The sequence below is a fragment of the Solanum pennellii genome, chromosome 6 (genome assembly GCF_001406875.1).
Source record: "Solanum pennellii chromosome 6, SPENNV200".
Taxonomy (NCBI): Eukaryota; Viridiplantae; Streptophyta; class Magnoliopsida; order Solanales; family Solanaceae; genus Solanum; species Solanum pennellii.
Window position 1 is genome coordinate 59,174,405 of NC_028642.1, and position 21,420 is coordinate 59,195,824.

Here is a 21,420-nt window from a genome sequence, read left to right on the forward strand (position 1 = left end):
TATGGCTCGTCCCTTTAAAGGAAAATTGTTTTTTATTTAAAAAATTTCTAATTAAACAAGACCTAAAGTTGATATCTCTCATATTAATAGCTGAAAATTTGAAATCAGATGGATGTTACACCGACTCAATTTAATTTACCATGGTTAAGTTAACAAATTAAGCAAGAATATGCTATCTTGTCCTTCTAGGGAATCTTTACTATTTGACCCCATCACAATATTTTACTACTTTCGCTGTCCGAGTTTATATGATTCATTTTTCTTTTTAATCAGTTCAAAAAGTAATATATTTTTATATTAAATAACAGTTTAATTTTTAAATATCTATTCTACTCCTTAATTAAATGATTTATAACTACACAAACATCTTTCACTTATTTTAGATCACAAATTTTGAAAGCCTATTTTTTTTAAACTTCGTGTCAAGTCAAACTAACTTATATAAAACGGGACGGATGAAATATATATATATATAAAACAGGTAGATTATCAACAAGCTACTGGAGTGAACTTTGACCTAATTTATACATAAATGGAAATGAAAGTCAAAGATTCAACTATAATTATCATCTATAAAAGGCAACAAAAATGTTAATCTCTTTCATCATTACCAGCAGAAAATAATTAACTTGCTGTTTATCTCATACATTTTTCATTTAATAATCTTCTTAGTTAAGATGGCATTTTACTTGTCTATGTTTATAATTATGTTTTCATTAATTGGAATTTGTTCAGCCGATTTATCTTCGTATTACTACGAAAAATCATGTCCAAAAGCTATGTATACAATTAAAAACGCTGTCGCAAATGCTGTAACGAACGAGCGACGCATGGGGGCCTCGTTGCTTCGTCTTCATTTTCATGATTGCTTCGTTAATGCACGTTCACACCTTAACGCTTTTATTTTTGTGTCTCACACAACTGACATTTACAGTGCTTTCATTTTTAGATTCTTTCCGAGACAAAAGAGCGACAACATATTAAGTTGTGGACTAATAATGTTAAAATTTTCGTTTATTTATTTATTTCGAAATATTTATGTTTTTTTTTTTTGACAGGGATGTGATGCATCTGTATTATTGGATGATACGTCTGATTTTACTGGAGAGAAATCAGCAAAACCAAATTCAAATTCAATAAGAGGTTTTGATGTGATTGATAAAATCAAATCTCAAATAGAAAAATTATGTCCTGGAATTGTTTCTTGTGCTGATATTGTAGCTGTTGCTGCACGAGATTCTGTTGTGCTCGTAAGTATTTTAAATAGAACTCGTTTGATTGTCTTATTTTAAGTGTTTTAAGTCGAAACAATTTCAGCCAATCCAAATAGACTCCCTATCCATCAACAAATTTTAAAAAATAGCCATTTCGTAAAAACACACTTAAATAGCCAGATCTTCAAAAATCATTGAAAAATATTCAATTTAAGTAATAAGCTCGAACTTATAAAAGTGAAATTATTCATAATATTGTGGACGAATACCCGAAAATGTTATGGAATTTCACTCTTCTTTTAAGTTTGAAATTCACAATATTATCATACATTTCAGAAATCATGACATTTATGTTATCAATTTGTCCCTTGTTATTAAAGTTCAAAATCAAGATATTGTTGTGACTTGTGGTATTTCTACATCAAAAGTGGCTATATCTTACACAAATTTCCAAACACTGGCTATCTTTCAAAAATCAGTTCTAATAATGGCTATTTCATACAACTTTTACAATTTCAAGTTCCATAATAATTTGGGCCATAATTATGATTATAACTCCATTAAATTTGTTGGACTCAGTTAGGTGGGCCTTCATGGACAGTGGAATTAGGAAGAAGAGATTCAACAACAGCAAGTTTGGATACAGCAAATAGTGATATACCTTCCCCTTCATTGGATCTTAATGACCTTATTACTAATTTTGCCAATAAAGGCTTCACTGCTAAAGAAATGGTTGCTCTTTCAGGTAACAAACTTTTTAGGTTTTTCTTATTAAGATGATTTTGTGTAAAATTAAATTACATTTTTAACGATAACATATCCAGCTTAATCCCACAAAGTGAGGTCTGGAGAGGATAAAATATATACGTATACATTATCCCTATCTTAGAGATGGTAGTAGCATTTTTTAAAGAAAAAATTACTAAAATACACTACTTTAATTTATTTAATTTCATTAATTCCCTACTGATATATTAAATTACAAAAATCCCTTTTTTTTATCTCAAATGATACTAATTAAATTTTATACATTAAAATATTAAAAAGGCAATATTTACCTTACCAAGGTAAAGCAGAAATTACCTTCCCAATGCATGACTCCTTTCCCCCAAAAAATCACCTTCCCAAAATTACCTTACCAAGATTTCCGCCTCCCCCCAAAAACTTCTCCTAATTTTTTCCCACTAATTTTTTCGTTTATATATTGATTCAAATAGTATTTTGTAAGTATCACGTGATAGAATGATTCTTTGTTTTCTTTTTACTTATATTTCGTATATATTAAGGTATCAAATAATAGTATATGTGTATAAAAATTTAAGTATCTAATTTAAATTGTGAATTTGAGTATCTTTTCATGTGTTGGACATGAAATTTAATCTATCAAAGAAATATATTTTAAATTTAATATTTCGTTTATATATATAGCTTCAATTAGTATTTTATAAGTATCATGATAACCTGTTTATTTATATTTTAGTATAAGATGAATTGTATTAAGTATCTTTTTAATGTTATCATGATTTTTGAATAAATTTGTTTGTATGTTCAATTAATTTTATTAAGTATCATTCAATTAATTTTATTAAGTATCATTTTATTAAGTATCATTCTTTGTTTTCTTTTTACTTATATTTCGTATATATTAAGGTATCAAATAATAGTATATGTGTATAAAAATTTAAGTATCTAATTTAAATTGTGAATTTGAGTATCTTTTCATGTGTTGGACATGAAATTTAATGTATCAAAGAAATATATTTTAAATTTAATATTTCGTTTATATATATAGCTTCAATTAGTATTTTATAAGTATCATGTTAACCTGTTTATTTGTATTTTAGTATAAGATGAATTGTATTAAGTATCATTTTAATCTTATCATGATTTTTGAATTTAATTTGTTAGTATGTTCAATTAATTTTATTAAGTATCATTTTTTGGTGCTCATGATAGAATGATTCTTTGTTTTATTTTTACTTATATTTCGTATATATTAAGGTATCAAATAATATTATATGTGTATCATACTGTCATACATCTGTTATTTAAGTATCATATTTATATGAATTATTGATAAGTATATAAAAATTTAAGTATCTAATTTAAATTGTGAATTTGAGTATCTTTTTATGTGTTTGACATGAAATTTAATGTATCAAAAAAATATATTTAAATTTAATATTTCGTTTATATATAGTTTCAAATAGTATTTGTAAGTGTCATGTTAACCTGTTTATTTATATTTAGTATCAGCATTATGCAATTTTTAGTACAATTTAAAACATTAATATTATTATATGCGCTCAATACTTTATAAACTTTTTATATATTTTACAATTTGAAATATTCATATTTGAAAAATCAGAATTGGCCTTTCAGAGTTTTTTTTAAAGCAGAATAGTGTTTTTTTTTTTTTTGATTTTGAATGACTATTTTAAAAATTTTAAATTGAATAAAATTGAATGTAGTAATTTGGAAGCAGTTTTCACGGTGATTTGGTTTCAAAATTAACTTAAATAAAGGGAAGGAAAATCATTAAATTAAATGATTATTTAATGTAGTAATTTCTGAAGCAATTTTCACGGTCAATTAGTTACAAGATTAACATAAATCAATTGAATGGAAATCAGTTACCCTTGATTTTAGCTATAACAGTTACAGAAAAAAAAATTCATTCATTTATATTCATTTATATTTAAGTATCATTTCTGTTTTATAAAGTATCCGGAATTCTTAAAAATAAGGGATTTTTGGTAAATATTGATATTATAGGGATAGAATGTAATTTATCACTTACAGTATGTCATTTGCCTAATTTTTACTTTTTTAAATTGAAAATAATAGTTCGAAGTAAGTATTTAGGCCCGATAACTATATATATATATATAGTTATCTATGTGTACGACAATGATCATACATACAATGTCATTGTATATAATTCAAATTTGTTTGACTCCAATTATTTTGCAAAGTATTTAACTTAGCTATATTGTCGGTTTATAGAAGTTAAAACCGAAAAAAAAACTAAGTTTAGTTTACTAATTGATATGTATATTTTCATGTATATAGGTGGTCACACAATAGGCAAAGCACAATGTACAACATTCCGAGCACGTGTATACAATGAAACAAACATCGATTCATCTTTAGCTACATCGTTGAAATCCAACTGTCCTAGTACTGGTGGAGATGATACCCTTTCATCACTTGATGCAACGACCCCTGTATTATTCGATAACCATTTCTACAAGAACTTGGTTAACAATAAAGGAATACTTCATTCTGATCAACAATTATATAGTGGCGGTTCTACGGACTCTCAAGTGAAAAGTTATAGTACTAATCCTATAGCGTTCGATGCGGATTTTGCAAAAGCTATGGTTAAATTGGGGAATTTAAGCCCACTTACTGGAACTAATGGCCAGATTCGTACTAATTGCAGGAAAATCAATTAATTAAGTAATTAGCTTGAACCTATAAATTTTTTTATAGTATGTTTGATTATGTGTGAGTTAATTTTAAGTTTGTGTTGCGAAAAAAAAAAACTCAACTTTTAATTTATAATGTGTTTGTATTTTTTGTTTTAAGAAGAAACAAATGTTTGCGTGAATAAAGACTTTAATTTTCGGTTGTGATTATTATATATTGTACTTTCACATTATTGGTCATCACCATGGGTCAATAGTATTATTTATTTATTATTATTATTATTTTAAGGGTTAATAATATTTTTGATCCCTCAATTATTAATAAATTTTAATTTCATTCTTATGGTCTGTTTAAATGGTACATTAAAGCTTTCATTTTTAGAAAAAAAAAATTAAGTTTAGACCTTTTTTATTTATGTGTCTCATCCTTGTGCAGGAGTCATGCTAGTTCTCTTTATATTATTTCAATTTTATCGAATGTCCAAGAAGGGAGTTAAAGTTTTAATTAATTGAATTATGCAATTTTAATATATTAGTTTGTGAATATTAACAAATTCATCATAATTATTAGTTATTCCACTTTTTAATTACTTAAATGTTATGTTGAGTTTGTGTTGTTACACCATATTTGACACTAATATTGACTGATTAATAAAAAAATAGAATACACTTTTTTTTACATGAAATGACCTTAAATATATATTGTTGGTATAGCATATTACAAATAAAATAAATTATCTAAATGTCAAAAAATGAATAAATAATTATTCAGATTGAAGGGAGTACTCTACTGAAATATAATCTACACTCATCCAACAGATTAATTAAATGACACATAATTGAGTTTCATATTTCATAACCTATATAAAAAATTCGAATTATTTTTTAGTTAAACCACCAACATCTTGAGATTGAAGAACTATTTTTTTTTATAAGAATAATCTTGAGAAAGAAAGAAAAAATAAAATAAAGATGATTCTGCCGCCTGAATAATTAGCACATATATAATATCTACATCTAATTATGTTATTATTCATCTAAGTTGACTTACATGAATTGAAAATATTTTAATTAAATGGACATTGTATACTTAATAAAATCTACATATTTTTCAAGACAAAATGGGAACCATATACGAATTAATGGCTGCAATTGCATTGAAACTAATTAATAACCCATGTGAGCATGACTTAGTAATATGAATAGTGTCTGCCTAATTTTATAATATTCCAATATTATTTTGATGTAAACAGCCAGGTATATACTAAAATCATTTTTAGAAAATATAGGCACAGCATTCTTTGACTGATCCAAACCCTCTCAACTTAGATTAACTTTAAAAATAATAACGATAATATATTAAGTGTAGTTCATCGAGTTACTGTAAAATACTTATAAGTATTTAGAGGATATCTTAATATACATATATAGTTTTTGGCGGTTAATAAACCTTATATTATATTTTAGATCTGTTTCTGTCAACTTGTTTCTATCTATGAACCTTGTATTATATTTTAGATCTGTCTTTGTCCCAAGAAAAAAATAATATTCTATTATACTTTTTTTTTCTTTGTTAGTATAACTTATTTCTTTTATATTATTACTTGCCAATTTAGAAATTATAATTTAGAATAGAGTGGCTAGCTAGGCTATGATATAACTAATCCTACTCTTTTGATGAACTCCACACGCCAAGAAAACTCAAACCACATACGTAATATTATATAAAAGATACATTCCTTGCTGAAATTTTAATTAATTAATTGACACCATATATATAATTAACTAACACACTTGTAAATTTCCAAGCTTAGGAAAAATGAGATTTTTTTCATCGTTTACGTCAAATTAAAACTCATCTATTTCACAGAGAAAATTGCTCGAATGATAATTACTCCTTACTTTTAATAGTAGTTTTTGAGTTCTACTTTAATTTTTAATTAATATTAATTTTTTCTTATTTAATATTTTATCTATTATGTTGAATGCCGTGTGTTAAAGTTTTTTCATATAAAAGAGAGAGTTCACTACACACGCTACTGAGGTGTGTTTCTCAAACTAAAAAGTGATAGTTTAGATATGAAACTCACACTTTCAATAATTTAAATATGAAATTCGAAAAGAATAAATAATTTAGGTATGTTTTTGACACTTAATCTCAAAAGATAATTCAAACATGAAAAACCTTATTAACGTTATAAGCTATAGCAATAGGGGTCTAATTAATTTAGCAGCCTATATAGTTTATTAATGGTCACTAATTTGTCTTGACACCAAAAATGATTTTCAGTTGGCTTAAGGAATCTCTCGATATTTGCAAAAATCATTTTTAAAATTAGCAACAACAAATAAAGTAGTTAATTTGTTAAGTCTAAGAATAGAGAAGACCTAATTAAGTCTGGTACAATTTTAGGGGTTTTAATTAGTTATATTATATTTTAAGGGTAAAGATTTTTTACTCAAAAAAATGCAATTTTATTTGTTATAGTAGAACATTATCTATTTTTTTAAGATTACAATTACATCAATAACAATAACAATAACATATTAACTGTAATATTATAAGTAAAATTTAAAGAGGATAGAATATACATAATTTTATCACTATGCACTATGAACGTTACACGATATGGTATAAAGTACCGATATAACATACATGAACTAGTAAAAGAAATTTTTTGACGTCATCTATCAGAATTTGAATTCGAGATGAGAATTAATAACTTACCGCAAATTACTTTATTTTTTAATTAAAAAAAAGGCTATGCTTGCATGTCTAAAAAATACTAAAAGAAAAATCTCATCCAGATAACAAATTAAAAAGCACAAACTGAGCATCACAAAATCAATGAAAATTAAAAAGACAATTAATCATCATCAAATATCTCTCAAGCTAGCTGTAATTATCATAATTGGAGATACAATATAGTATGTATATATAATAAAATTCTCTTAGCAATGACAATTTTGAAAATTAAAAGAAAAAAGTGAACTAAAAATCCTCCAAATATTTTTCCTTCAATAGTCTGATCTGTTTCATTTTATGTGACGTATGACTATTGCTGATCAAAATACGATATGTTATTATTAGTAATGGCACTAAAGTTTGCCACACTAGACGAGGCCGGTGTGTATAAATTAGAAGAAGTTGATGAAGCAGAAGAAGATGATGACGAAACCACCACCACGGAGGGTGGTGGTGGTGGTGGTGGCGGAGTAGGAGGAGCTTGTGGTAGCTCAGGTGCCACAGAGGTGGAAATAGAAGCAATAAGACTATTAGTAGCTTCTCTATATTTGTATCTCAATATTTCAGCCCTAATTGTATTAAGCTCAACTTGTAAATTTTGAATTTGTTGTTGTAGAGTTGAAATTGCACCCATGCATCCATACACTGGATCTCTTAGCCTCACATTTGCTTCATATACCAAACTATTTGCTGCATCTGCCCTTTGTCCCACAGGCACCTCCTAATTAAAAAAAAAAGAAAGTGTTACGTTCTAATTTATATATATTGACAGTGTAAATGAAAAAAATATACAAGTAGTAACATACTTTAGCCTATTATAGTTCATGGGAAAAAATGGAGGGGGTTCAAAATAACCTAAACATTTTGATGTTGGAACATACCTAACACATTTATATACATCACTAAAATTTCAAAAATTTAAAATATATAATGTCAACAATTATATATTTTTAATAGAAAAGATGTTATAACTTATTGCTAATTAGTTTCAAGTCCTAGATCTGTCTTTGATCATAGAAACATAGTCAATGATGGAGGGATGATTTCATCTATCATATATACACACAAAAAGAATTAAAATAAAAATCGACCATGTATACATATATATAGTGTGATTTTCCTGCGAAAGGATATGATCAACCCCTTTTAGCCACGGTTTATTCCAAGACATTAGTATCATTCAAGCGATCTGACAGTATAGTACGGTTGGTGCACTGCATAGAAGTTAAACTCACATACAAGTTGTAGATATATACCATGAGCAATTTGGAGACATTGCTTGCCCCAAATACTTTATGAACAGCAGCAAATTTGTGAGGTTCATGTGGGGAAAAATATGGAGAAAAAGGGCATTCCTCAGCACATCTTCTTCTTAAAAGTTTACAAGCAGCACAAGGTGTAACATTGTTCAATGTTGTTCCTCCCCCAACAGGTCCCAACACGTGTCTTCTTCCCATTTGTTGTTGCATTTGTAGCTGTGAAATATCTATCTCTGTCTTTAACTTCTTTCCCATCTCATCTAATCTCTCCCTATTCATCACAACAAAAAGTCAAATATAAAATCGACCAAAAGCAGAAGTTTAATTTGTTGGTTCTAATATGTATTTGTTGAAATTCTCAATAAATATGTAGGGTTTTGACCGAAGCTAATGAACTAACTCCCATGCGATCGAACAAGAATTTTTCAATAAGGAAATTCAAGTTATGAAGTAGTAATTAAACACAATAAAAAATTATACGATATAATTATTTTTTGGCGAATGAACTCCTTGAGACCCTAGTTCCGCGCCTTTGTTCATTTGACCTAATTAATGTATAGTTCTTAAAAGGAATTTAACTACAACAATTAAATTATAATGATTTGAAGATGTAAATAATTAGTGTTACGTACCTTTCTCTTGACATTCTAGATATGACTTGAGGTTGATGGAAGATAAATTGAAATTAAGATGAAGATAATTGAGTTCTCAAAGGGAGAGGGAAAATGAGAAAAGGGATTCTTAAAAAGGCAAGACAAAGGTTAATTAATTAGAAGAAATAATTAATGTACTTTCACAAGAAACTAAAAAAATATTATTGATTGCCAGCTGAGTCAAAGCTTGCTCACGTGTGACTAATTGCATCTATTGACTTTTCATCACTACCAAACTTATGTTTACTAAAAAAAAGTGAAATTTTTGTATAGTACCCTATAAAAAAATATTTACGCAATCAAAACCAGTTATTATTAAATAATATATATAATACATAAAAATTTTATTAAGTGATTGAAATGTTTATACTTTTAATTTAATGTATCGCATCAAATTCTTAAAAATAATAGAAATAATTTAAAATTATACCTTCGAAATAAATATTGATCGTAAAATAAATGAGAAAGCAACGAAGAAAAGTCCAATTTCTTGCTATTTAGTGTCACCGTCAATAACCAAACTCGTTTACCCGTTGAAAATATTTACATGTCGTCTTGGATTCTTATTTCAAACACTTAAAATATAAGACAATAACACATGATAATAGCCAAGTTATATATATATATATATATATATATATATATATATATATAATTAGAAATAATTCTATACTTTAACATTTTTATCTTAATTATCTGTGTGAAAAAATTGGAAAACAATACTAGTAAATGGTTGCCAATATATGATTCAACTTGTAAGTACATCATTTCGGATATCTCTCAGCTACGAAAACAAAAATATAATTATGAAAAATATATTTTATAATCTAACATAACATAAGGGAGTATATTCAGAAATAGCAAATATAATAAACATATTAAGGTTTTATACTATAGTTTTAGTAGTTGTGCTTCATAACTGTAATTTCATTTGCTATATATGGAGGCTGTGGTTTGTATATTTCACTTGTCTGTTTGTATATTTCACTAGTCAATATACAAACACGATTATTTTGCTATGATTTTTTTATAAACCGTAGACAAGCAGCTAGGATAAATGTATACATATTCTGATTTTATACAATCAGGAACCGAATTATACAAATTCTAAATTTATACATCATTATATGAATTCTGAATTTATACGTCAAGATCAAACAGCAAAAATTTTCGAAATTATAGTTACATGTTAAAAATAATCAATATTATAGCTATATTATATAATATACTCTAAAAGACTTTTATGATAGTCGCTTAATTTTCCTCATACAAAATCTATTTCAAAGAAAACTTGTTGAAATATTATTATAAAATATGATATGATATTTATACAAATTAAGATGTGGGAACATGGAAAAGCATTGGGAGGATAAAATAGATATAGTAATTATTTTAGGAAAAGAGAGTGAATGAATGGCTTGCTTTAAATGGAAGGAAAATGCATAGATCTAAGTTTAGTTTGACCCGTATTTTTAGCCTATAAAATCGCCCTCTTGTTTACACCGATTATTTACTCATCAATAATTAACCTTCACCAATTACATAATTAGAGTTTAATTAATGCATAAGGGTAATTTATTTATTTTTTTTTACTTGACTTAATCATGAGCATATAAAATACTACTTATGAATAATAATAAAAAATCGTTTCAAGGATGAAAGGTCAATGAAGATATGCAAAAACTCATATGGCTTTAAGAATTTTAAAGAATAACGAGTAATTGTTTTTAATTATAAATGTGTATTAAAAAACTATTTTTTTTATTAAATTCTCGAGAAACATCTGATTGATACTCTGAGATGAAAAAATTAGATGCTTCCATTGATTTTCTTGTGAGTGAATAACTTATTTCTTTTGTTACTTTATTTCCTCTCCTTCACATGCCTCATTAATTAAATTCGAGTTTGATATTCACATTGTTAATTTGTTCATATTTATTATTCAAAGTAGCTGGGAATCTGTTGCCATGCATGTGATATGCCATATTTTAACGTCATTTATTATAGATAATAAAATTAATAAATCAAAATACTGTGTACTCAATGAAAACTAGAGGCTATATATTTAATTTATGTATACAAAGATAATCTAATGTATCAAATTAGTTCAAAATGCTATGCAAGTTTAATTGGGCCTAATTTATTTAGTTTAGGATGGCTAGGCAAAACTTGGGCCGCATGTTTAGAAGAGTCCATTTATTCACTTGGGCCGTGATTAAGATTGGGCTTAAATGTTTCATATACATTCCACACTGAATATGTCGGTCTTTGTTCGATCGTCGTGTAAGTTCTTGGTTGATTTGCTAAAAGAGAATCTTTTCTATGATCGAATTTGAACCATGGTGTACATGAGCAAGCTTCGTAAGAACCAGTATAAGTGAAGTAGATATGAAACATAATCTTAATTCCATTTCATTATTTATAAGATTGAATGGTACGTAAATGTATTAATATCCTCTACGCTCCCTCCAACACATCTCAACCACACAAACACATCGATAACTCCCATGCATCCTTACCAGTCCACTCTCTATCTATCTTGATATTTATTTAGATTATATACAAATTCTTTTATAACAAGTAACACGAAAAAAAAAAACTAATTATTTTCCTTTTTATTGCAAAAAACTAAAACATTTCCCATAGAAAATGATGATTATATTATATGCTATGGCAAGGGGGTCATGATTATTGGTCCGACCAGGCCATGTTCTTGACTCCAAACAATTTGCTAGCTCCAGCACATTCTAAATTATTGTTTTAACGTACAAATAATGATAATGAAACTATAAGCTTTTAATTTTGATTAAAATGGCCCATATATATACTCTTTGGCCCTAGTTCTATTTTGATTTTCTTTAATCCTCTAGAAGAAAAAGAAGCTGGTATAATCAAAATGAAGACATGATTGAACGTTTATTTAACGTCTATATGGGGTCAGCTCTATGCTTAGTTGAATAAGACATTGGCCTTAAGCACCTAATTTTAAGGGCCTTAAGTTTTTTACCACGAATAAATTATAGATTAATTGATTTTATATAAAAGAAAAAAAAAAAGATCATTTATACAAGTATATATAGAAATCTGGGATATACTTCAAAATCAACTTGTTATTGATTGGTAACTAACTTGTATTTTGACAAACAAATACATTAATATCAACATTTCAATTAAAATTGGTATCACCTACATCAATCTTCACTTATATGGATCTTACTAATTATAATATTATAAATATATATCAATTAAATCCAAAATAAATACATAAATATAAGCAACGATATATTACACACAAATAGAAGACAAGAAAATGGTATGTATCTACAATATGAACTTCCACTCACTATTCTTTTTATTTTTTTTGTAACTTTACATGAACTAATTATTTGAATAAAAAAACAAAAACATGTCTTTTTTTTTTTAACTTGGTAAAAAAAATAAAAAATCACCCAATACTTGAAATTTAGCTGTCGGAAATGTGAAGCTCTGTTCCCTGTTGGCTCAAAATTACGGGCTTCAATTTATTCCTCCATACATCTTTATACATATCATCATTACCATCGATTTTTTGAATTTCGACCACTATTAATCGTTCGGTTAATCGAGATACGAAAAAGCTCAAACTCATGGTTAATTTACCGTTTTGTACTTTCATATCGATTCCCCAATCTTTTTTCTTCTTCATCCTGAAATTCTCCTTCTTCCCTACCTCTTCAATTCTCTCAATTACACTCTCCGGCGACTCTTCCACCACTATCCTCTCCAAATCATCCACCGGATTGTTCGATTTGAACAATCCAGAAATGTCTAATCCCTGGGAGAACGAAATTATATCAAACGCATTCAGACAATTTGTTAACGAATTTATCTTACTAATTTCTTCCTCTTCTGAGAATTTGATAAATTTCAATCCCTTTCTGAACCATGGATCTCTGATGATTTCTTCGATCGTAATTCTGGTCGCCGGATTTACATCCAGAAGACGAGATAGAATCCGCTTACCGTCCGGAGAGATCCATTTCGGGCACCGGAATTCGCCTTTGTAGATTTTTTTGTACATTAACATCAGATTCTGATCGTAGAACGGGAAGTAACCGGCGATCATCACGAATAGCATAATTCCACATGACCAGATATCTGTTTTAGCTCCGTCGTATCCTTTAATCGTCAAAACCTCCGGTGCTACATACGCCGGAGATCCGCAAACCGTATGTAGAAGCCCGTCGAATGATTGAATTTGATCCGTTGTAGCACTAAGCCCGAAATCGGAAACTTTCAGATCTCCATTTTCGTCAATTAGAACATTCTCAGGTTTCAAATCGCGATGGTAAATTCCACGTGAATGACAGTAATTAACCGCGGAAATCAATTGCTGAAAGCATTTCCGGCTGAGATCCTCAGTGAATCGGCCTTTACTGGAGATCTGGTTGAATAATTCGCCTCCTTTGACGTATTCCATAACGAAATAGATCTTCGTCTTCGTAGCAAGCACTTCATAGAGTCTAACAATGTATGGATGCTGCAGCTGCCGCATAATGCAGACCTCACGCTCGATTCTATTGTTGAGAAGACCATCTTTATTCAAAATATTACTCTTGTGAATTATTTTGATTGCGATGCTCTTTCCACTGCTGATTTCTCTAGCGTGGTACACTTTGGCAAATGCGCCACAACCGAGTAGCTTTCCTAGCTCATATTTTCCGAATATAGGCTTCTCCGGCATCGGTAAATGGATGCCGGGATCGAATTATTTGGAATATTAAATACGATTAATAAAGAAGAAGACCGAAAGATTGGTATAAGTATAATTATTTTGTTTTTCTATAGGAATTGGTATATATAAATATATTGGAATAGTTCAAAAGAAGAAACTTCTTGTCTAAGCTCTAGTTTTAAATACTCTTAACTTGTCTACTATAAATGGTCTTTGAATTGGCTAGCCATCAATTTTTTTTAAAAAAAAATCAATATTTCTAGTCAATAGAATAAAAGGTCGGTTTTGGCTGTGGTTTACACGTTTTTGTTATCCAATGAATCTGAATTAAGTTTGGTTTTTTAATTATTATTTCTTTTTGCTTATACAGATTATTGTTTGATTATATATATCATCCAAGCAAAAAAAATTCAGCAAGAGAATGATTCCTATTAAAGATATTGTTGTATTTAAAAAAATTAATAAAAAATTAAATATATGTCGAATTGCACACTTTGATAATATTTTCAAATTCGTTTTCCCTCTAATAAAGATTCGAACTTTTGTATGTAGAATGCAATCGTTCCACTAATATATATATAATTATGATTTGCGATAAGTAATAGAATTAAAATATTCACGAAATATAAGTGATATAAAGGATTGCTTCGCCACTATATTATGTACGTACTAGTTTAGTATGAATATATTTATTCTAACTATATACTATTATTGTCTACAAATTTCAGCAGCTGTATAACAAAATCAACTTGAAAGTAACAATATTATTTTATTTTTTAAATTGAATAAGAAGACCGAGTACATGTGACTTAATAAAACTATTTTTAATAAATAATAATGGTCGGTATTAGTCCAACACGTAATGCATAAAAATATCATGCCGGTTTAATTAAATATGTAGTAATTAATAAGTTATGTAAGGTGTCAAAGCTTCTAGGTTCCTTATTGTTGGTGCAGTTGAGAAATGGGAAAGGTAACAACAGAGATTATTAGAGTAGGGAAGACTATTATTACTATAATTTAATTAAAATAATTAAGATAAAGTAAATATGTTTAGGGGAGAATGACAAGTGTCCACGGTTTAATTGACTAATAACGCGTACACTTCGTAAATTAATTAACCCAAGGATTGCCCACATGCATTTAACACTTTTTTGGCAAAACCATATCTAGTAATAGGACAATTATTACTCATATACATCAAATTTATTAGTATTAATTAAAAGACGAATGTGTCATTTTGTTAGAGGAGATGTATTTTTACATTATATTTTTTTTAGCATAAATATATATTCACATTATAATATTATATAAACTTATATCCGATGTACTTTTGCTTTTTTTATGTTTTTCTATGCATAAATTCAATCGTTAAAGATGAATATATTTGGAAGGATAAAATAAATAAAAACCAGCCATTTTAAAGGATAATTCGTGCAATTTCATCCCTATTCCGATGGTGCATAGGCGTACGGTACATTTGACCATGCGATATGGTATGATGATATAATATTATGATATACTATCAGAATATGGAATTATAAAATGTAATTGAAGTTTTGTTTGGACATACAATATGTAATTTTTGTGATATATATTTTCTTATAAACATAAGAATCTCAAAAGTTGTAAAACTAGAAAATAACTCAAATTGTTTATTCAATCTTACCAAATAAACAAAAAAATATGAAATCGCATAATAAATTATTACAAAGCTATTTTTTTCCTAGTTAAGTAATTGTAAAAAATTAAACATAAATTATAGTGAACTAGTCTTTAATATAATCCTCTCACATAATAATAAAAATTCTCACGTTGAACTTGCATTTCTCGATCATCTTGAATAAATTTAGTAAAAACGCAATTCCTAATTCTAATTCTACTTGGGAACTCATATTACCTAAAAGGAATCTTCGCTGGTTCAGTCCTTTTGTGTTTGCCTTCGGTAAGAAGATTTATGTTATCAACTGTAATCAGCTTATGTACAATGAGGAGTGTAAGAATTATTATTAATTTTTATTAATTATTTCTTACTTATGACCAAGTTTACTTATAATCAAGTAATATCATAAATAATATTTAATAAGGAATATATCTCATTGTACATTGGTTACTTAATGGACGTACCAGATTAAATCATAATCTCTATAAATTGATCTCCCTCCATCCATTAGGGCTAATCACATATTCTCTACATTAAATGAATGGATATAGATTGCGACAAGATTTTTTTAAAAAAATCGAGCAACATAACTGATTTGTTATTGCTTGATAAATTTCAATGTCTTACAACAGAGTAAATGAGGTAAAGTTATTTTCGTGTGATCAGGTAAGACAGGTATATAACAGGCCTTTGTGGTCGGTACTCTTTTTTGAACTCTGTGTATATAGCAGGAACTTTAGTGCACCAGGCTGCTCGATTATTGCATGATTTTCTGTGGACTATTGATATCATCCTTATAGGTGTTGGAAAACAAATCCTTGCATAGTTCACCGTAGAATCTGCAGACTAAGTCAATAAAAACAGGGCTTTTTAAATTTTTCCAACAGTATAACAATTCTTCTACATCCATTATATCCCTCATTTTCCCTTCTTCAACAATCATTTCAGCCAGATAATTCTCGAAGCTTCTACATGCATCTTCAACATCATCCTGAAATATTACTAGTTCTTTTTTAGTAGCTCCACTTAATCTTGCATAAGCTGGAGTAATTGGTGAAGGAACTGGTGCTTTAATATGCCCTGCATTGAAAAATATCCACACTTTTTAATTAATTCGTTCAACCTGTTTAAGTTTATACAGGTTGAGTAATAATTTATTCGTTGATTTGACGCATACAAAATGAAATTTGGTATATTTAGCGTTCACTTAAGGTCCAAAGCCCGAGAAGGCTTGCACCTTAAGGGAGGGCGATGCAGGTAGTCAATCATAATGCAAGCATTAATAGTGGTTGATTTCACGATCGGAACCTTGTGACATGTAGATTATGTCATGTTTGGTTATTTAACTTTTTTTTGGCAAATTGATTCATGCGCCGTTATTTGACCCAAAGAAATTTTGGTCAAAATGATCATAACCGTTTATTGATTTGACTCATTTAACATGTTCGAGTTTTACTATGTATGCCCGCCCATTTGCCACCCTTTACCTGAGAAACTCTTGAGTGCCATGACTTGGTCCTCCTCTCTTGGTTTTGATCTCCTTATGCAACGAAACACCGAAAGAACTTGTGAAGCTTGCTTTCTACGATTGCTTGTATTGCTTTCACATCTTGTTGAAGGACGAAAAATTCGAAGCCTTCTTATGAAGAGAGGCTTTCTTAGTTTGAACTTGAACAACTTTACTATTTTCTTGCATGGATTATTGAATTTCAAGCAACATGAAGTGTTCATTTTTATATTTTTTGACTTAAAACCGTTGAGAAAAGAGTGCGGATGAAGTATAAAAAGTGAATGATGGTTTTAATTTGGTATTTGACAAGAGAGTTGTGTGGTGTTATATGAGATTAAATTTGTTGAGTTTGGTGTATTTTGGAGAATAATATGTTGTTGGTTGCACGTTTGATTTAGAAGAAGAAATTAAAGGTGGTATAGCATGAAAGAAATGTCACCAACTCTTGCTAGCTAGTTGTAATTATATATTACTAATACAATATAGTTTTCATCTACATTTTAGACGTTTGTTAAGATAAGAAAGACCAAAGATAAACAATTAAGGATAATATATACCACCAAGAATGTGGCGGGATGATATGAGATCCTTCCAATCATAATTTGATGTATCATATTCGAGCTCGGGAATGAAAGAACACTTTTCTTGGGCCTGCCGATACAAATCTGAATTAGTTGAGTTGGTTAAAATATTAGATACCAAATGATTTTACAAAAATCAAAAGAAAAACAAGATGATTTCAAGAATCATTAGTCTCTCAACTATATTAGGTGCGCGTAAACTATAAAGTATTTAATTAAAGACCTAATTGATCTTTCGACTTCAATTGGATTGGTTGAACTTTATTTTTTCCCTACCCATAAATCTTCATATTTCTTCCTTATAAGTAGTCAAATCAAATTATATGTTCAGTCTCACACCTTTTCTATCCTTTCATCTTATTTGTAATCAAGAAGAATTTCTACTAGCAAGAAAAGTTCACCACTATTGGGCCAAAAATAATTTTCCTGGAGGCATGTTTTGAGTCCAACAGTCCATATAATCATGGGCCTATTAGCCCATACCTTCCATAATTATGGGCCTATTACGCATCATAACAAAATATAATACCATTAGTCTGTTACTATTACTGATCGATTCTAGCAAAAGTAGTTCCTAATTTATATGTTCTAAAGACATCAATAACGAACAAAGGATGAACTTACAATCCAAGTGAACAATGTCACCAAAAAGCTCAGTCTTTGCTCCTTCATTAGCTTAAATATTCGATACCTGTCTTGTTCGTCCCAAGTGTGTCTAAGCATCAATTTACCTCATCAACAATGACCTAAATTCAAATTAACTTAGGCGTTAAAAAAAAAGTTCCCTTTCTCGAGTAAATTACTTACCTCCATCAAGTCCAAGGAAAATCAAATTTATATGATTATAACTTTAATGAAAAGCTTATATGAGATGATATCAAAACAAGTAATTTGCATGCAATGTATATTAATATGTCTCTATTTTAACGCATGCTAGTAAAATTATGGACTATATATTATACCTTTTTAATAGTAAAAAATAAAATGTGACAACTTGCAATTTTCTTGTTTGATGACCACAACCTTTTCCATAGACATATCACTATGGGCATGTGTTGTTACTAATGATAAATCATCATCATTTTGACATTTCATTTTTTATGAAGGGGCCAAGTCAGACTTCATAAAGTCCCACGTAAGATATTCATCTCCAATAAACAAATTAATGGACAACTGATAATTCCTCAAATGTCAGAAAAGCAAAAAAAAAAAAAAAAAAGACACAAATTCTTCATTTTATCTCTAGTAAAATTCTAAAAGATAGCTTGTATGTTGCTCTTCTAAAGTATTTTGATATCTTTCTCCTCCTGACTTCCTTTTTCTATTCTTTTTGCCTATGGAATGGACCACTTGCATAATCAGAATTTTCATCAAAGACTTTCAACATTTATATATATATATATGTATATATATATAAATATTTACTTTGTATATATACACAAAATCATACAAAATAATGAACCTCTTGCTAAAAATTTTGTTTTCCTCACTGTCGGATGCTAATTTATTCAATCAGAGTATGGACCAAAATTATAATTTTAAAATAGGTGTTACAGTTTGTTCTTTTGACTTTTTATTACTAATACTGTCTGAAGTATGAAAAAACTAAACTTCCCCATAACCTGCACAAAATATGTGAGACCAAAATCATAATAAGCATCGTCTCAATTTATATGGTACTTTTTAAATTTTGATATTTAAATATACCTCTTTTTATTAGAAATTTTTCATATATCTTATAAATATGTTGAATTATCAATTAGTTTATAAATATATAAATTTCATTTTTAAAAAATGAAATCTAAAAGAAAAAATCGAAGATTTCATGCGTAAATTCTAAGTCAAACTTAAATTGTTTGATCCTTGAAAAATAAAAATGCCACATAAATTGAGATAGAAGAAGTAACAGAGTCTGGCTTACATCATAAAATGATAAAATAGAAACCACTGTTCAGTCTGTGGTCCACTTGCTCTTCATAACATATATTCATATAGGAAAGACACTGTCAGGTTAAGAGTTTGGCGATTCTAAATTTTCCTTTTCCTTCCTTATCATTGTACTGTCAATCAGTTCAAGTTATTATATAAATTTTAAAGTACAATATAGAATCTATAAAAAAAATTATTGAATTCGTTCGAATTTATGAATCCTATCTAACTCCGCCTTTGTCTGTAGGTCCCCCTCTTCCTTTTATTCCAACACTATTTATTCAGCACAAACTTTCATTATTTTGCTTAGATAGAAGCAAATTTGTTCCTTCAATGGGAAATCACAAATTCAAGTTTTCAGATATGATGCCAAACACTTGGTTTTACAAGCTTAAAGATATGAGCAAAACCAAAAACCATAAATCCCCATTTTCATCTTCTTCTACAAATAAGTCACAATATTCTCAACCAAGATCATCATTTTCTTATACTAGAAGGTCCATTAGAGTTGACAAGATTTACAATTCTCATTCTTATAATTTTCTTGATCAACCAAGAAGATCATCATCGTCTTCATCTAAGAAAAAAACAAAGAGAAAAACTATTTACAAGCCTTCGCCTAAACACATTCCTTCTTCTGTTACCAACTACGTCTCAGTCTCAAACAAGTTGAATACCTCTTCTTCTGTTTACTCAACAGAAAAGGATAAATTCCCTGAATTAGATTTCCTCAACTCTCCATCCTCCGAATTCGACTCTGTTGATTCTCAATCTTTCAACGAACTCCCCTCAACTTGGCCAAATTCTTGTAATTGTCACTTCACTTCTTCAGCTACCGATATAATCATAGACATGAATGACAAAGCTCTCTCGAATGAATTCCACAATCTAAATACAGAGTACGTGGAATTTTCAGATATTGATCAACTCCCTCCGATCATTACAAAAGCATCGAATTCCATCAAGAACATAAAACAGGACGAAAATGTGAAGGCTCAACGAGAAAAGGAACCTAAAAACAGAGTAGGTTCCCCTGTTTCGACAAAACATTACTCAAGCTCTTCTGGTGTAAAACTAAGAACAAATTCTACTAAAGTAGCAAACAAGAGAAATAGTGTGTCATCATCAAAAAGGCGTTCGAAGGCGAAAAAAGAGAGTTGTTCAACTTCAACAGGGACTAGTTTTGCTATAGTGAAGGCTTCCATTGATCCTGAGAAGGATTTTAGAGAATCTATGATTGAAATGGTTGTTGAGAACAATATCAGGGCATCGAAAGAGTTGGAAAATCTTCTTGCTTGTTATCTTTCGTTGAATTCAAATGAATATCATGATCTTATTGTTAAGGCATTTGAACAAATATGGTTCGACTTGTCTGATCTTCACTTGTAAAAAAAAGTTACTTGTATTCTCATTTCTTCTAAAAATGTTTAAAATGTACTATTTTGAAGATTTTTTTAGCTAACAAACTTGTTCATAGCTACAAAATTTCAATCTTTTTTCCCCTTTTCTGATGAGTATATCACTGCATCAAAAATTAATTTGATCGACAGTTAATTATCAATTGCCGTTAAATATATATTTTTAGCGATACGTATTCTTTGTATATGTACTTAAAAGCTTTAGTGACATTGGATGTAATGCACTTAGCTATTGCCTGTCAAGACTTTAACACTCTTTATTAATGCGTCTATTCGTTATCGCTAAAAGTTATTTTATTGTT

At 28.7% G+C, this 21,420-nt stretch overlaps 5 protein-coding genes and 1 non-coding gene across 6 annotated transcripts; 2 read left to right on the forward strand and 4 right to left on the reverse strand.

Annotated features, from left to right (window-relative positions):
• The first annotated feature begins 622 nt into the window (after window positions 1–622).
• On the forward strand, window positions 623–4,858 carry LOC107022723 (cationic peroxidase 1-like). The gene is made up of 4 exons (XM_015223317.2): window positions 623–878; window positions 1,059–1,250; window positions 1,794–1,959; window positions 4,287–4,858. The coding sequence occupies exons 1-4, from the start codon at window positions 678–680 to the stop codon at window positions 4,670–4,672; spliced, it is 945 nt and encodes a 314-aa protein (XP_015078803.1). The 5' UTR covers window positions 623–677; the 3' UTR covers window positions 4,673–4,858.
• A 174-nt stretch (window positions 4,859–5,032) lies between these two features.
• LOC114077735 lies at window positions 5,033–5,138 on the reverse strand. The gene has a single exon (XR_003579103.1). It is a non-coding gene; the product is annotated as a U6 spliceosomal RNA (small nuclear RNA).
• A 2,395-nt stretch (window positions 5,139–7,533) lies between these two features.
• On the reverse strand, window positions 7,534–9,379 carry LOC107022727 (LOB domain-containing protein 13). The gene is made up of 3 exons (XM_015223320.2): window positions 9,283–9,379; window positions 8,648–8,921; window positions 7,534–8,112 (listed from the first exon to the last, which is right to left on the reverse strand). Exons 1-3 carry the CDS (start codon window positions 9,294–9,296, stop codon window positions 7,702–7,704), a joined length of 699 nt encoding a protein of 232 aa, XP_015078806.1. The 5' UTR covers window positions 9,297–9,379; the 3' UTR covers window positions 7,534–7,701.
• A 3,137-nt stretch (window positions 9,380–12,516) lies between these two features.
• On the reverse strand, window positions 12,517–14,249 carry LOC107021493 (CBL-interacting serine/threonine-protein kinase 11). Its single transcript, XM_015222169.2, has one exon. The coding sequence runs from the start codon at window positions 14,024–14,026 to the stop codon at window positions 12,767–12,769; it is 1,260 nt and encodes a 419-aa protein (XP_015077655.1). The 5' UTR covers window positions 14,027–14,249; the 3' UTR covers window positions 12,517–12,766.
• A 1,858-nt stretch (window positions 14,250–16,107) lies between these two features.
• Window positions 16,108–17,811, reverse strand: LOC107022848 (transcription repressor OFP17). Its single transcript, XM_015223427.2, has 2 exons — window positions 17,168–17,811; window positions 16,108–16,760 (listed from the first exon to the last, which is right to left on the reverse strand). The coding sequence occupies exons 1-2, from the start codon at window positions 17,409–17,411 to the stop codon at window positions 16,438–16,440; spliced, it is 567 nt and encodes a 188-aa protein (XP_015078913.1). The 5' UTR covers window positions 17,412–17,811; the 3' UTR covers window positions 16,108–16,437.
• Window positions 17,812–19,974: 2,163 nt separating this feature from the next.
• LOC107022563 (transcription repressor OFP2-like) lies at window positions 19,975–21,179 on the forward strand. Its single transcript, XM_015223150.2, has one exon. The coding sequence runs from the start codon at window positions 20,034–20,036 to the stop codon at window positions 21,087–21,089; it is 1,056 nt and encodes a 351-aa protein (XP_015078636.1). The 5' UTR covers window positions 19,975–20,033; the 3' UTR covers window positions 21,090–21,179.
• The last annotated feature ends 241 nt before the right edge of the window (window positions 21,180–21,420 follow it).

Bases quoted from the DNA above. Each gene is read 5' to 3' on its own strand.
- LOC107022727 (XM_015223320.2), bottom strand. The intron at 8,113-8,647 runs GTATATATCTAC...TTTTTTAATTAG, and splicing joins ATGTCTCCAAATTGCTCATG to GAGGTGCCTGTGGGACAAAG.
- LOC107022723 (XM_015223317.2), top strand. From the start codon at position 678: ATGGCATTTTACTTGTCTATGTTTATAATTATGTTTTCATTAATTGGA. The intron at 879-1,058 runs GCACGTTCACAC...TTTTTTTGACAG, and splicing joins TTCATGATTGCTTCGTTAAT to GGATGTGATGCATCTGTATT. The intron at 1,251-1,793 runs GTAAGTATTTTA...TGTTGGACTCAG, and splicing joins CACGAGATTCTGTTGTGCTC to TTAGGTGGGCCTTCATGGAC.
- LOC107021493 (XM_015222169.2), bottom strand. From the start codon at position 14,026: ATGCCGGAGAAGCCTATATTCGGAAAATATGAGCTAGGAAAGCTACTC.
- LOC107022848 (XM_015223427.2), bottom strand. From the start codon at position 17,411: ATGAACACTTCATGTTGCTTGAAATTCAATAATCCATGCAAGAAAATA. The intron at 16,761-17,167 runs GTAAAGGGTGGC...TTTTCAATGCAG, and splicing joins GGCACTCAAGAGTTTCTCAG to GGCATATTAAAGCACCAGTT.
- LOC107022563 (XM_015223150.2), top strand. From the start codon at position 20,034: ATGGGAAATCACAAATTCAAGTTTTCAGATATGATGCCAAACACTTGG.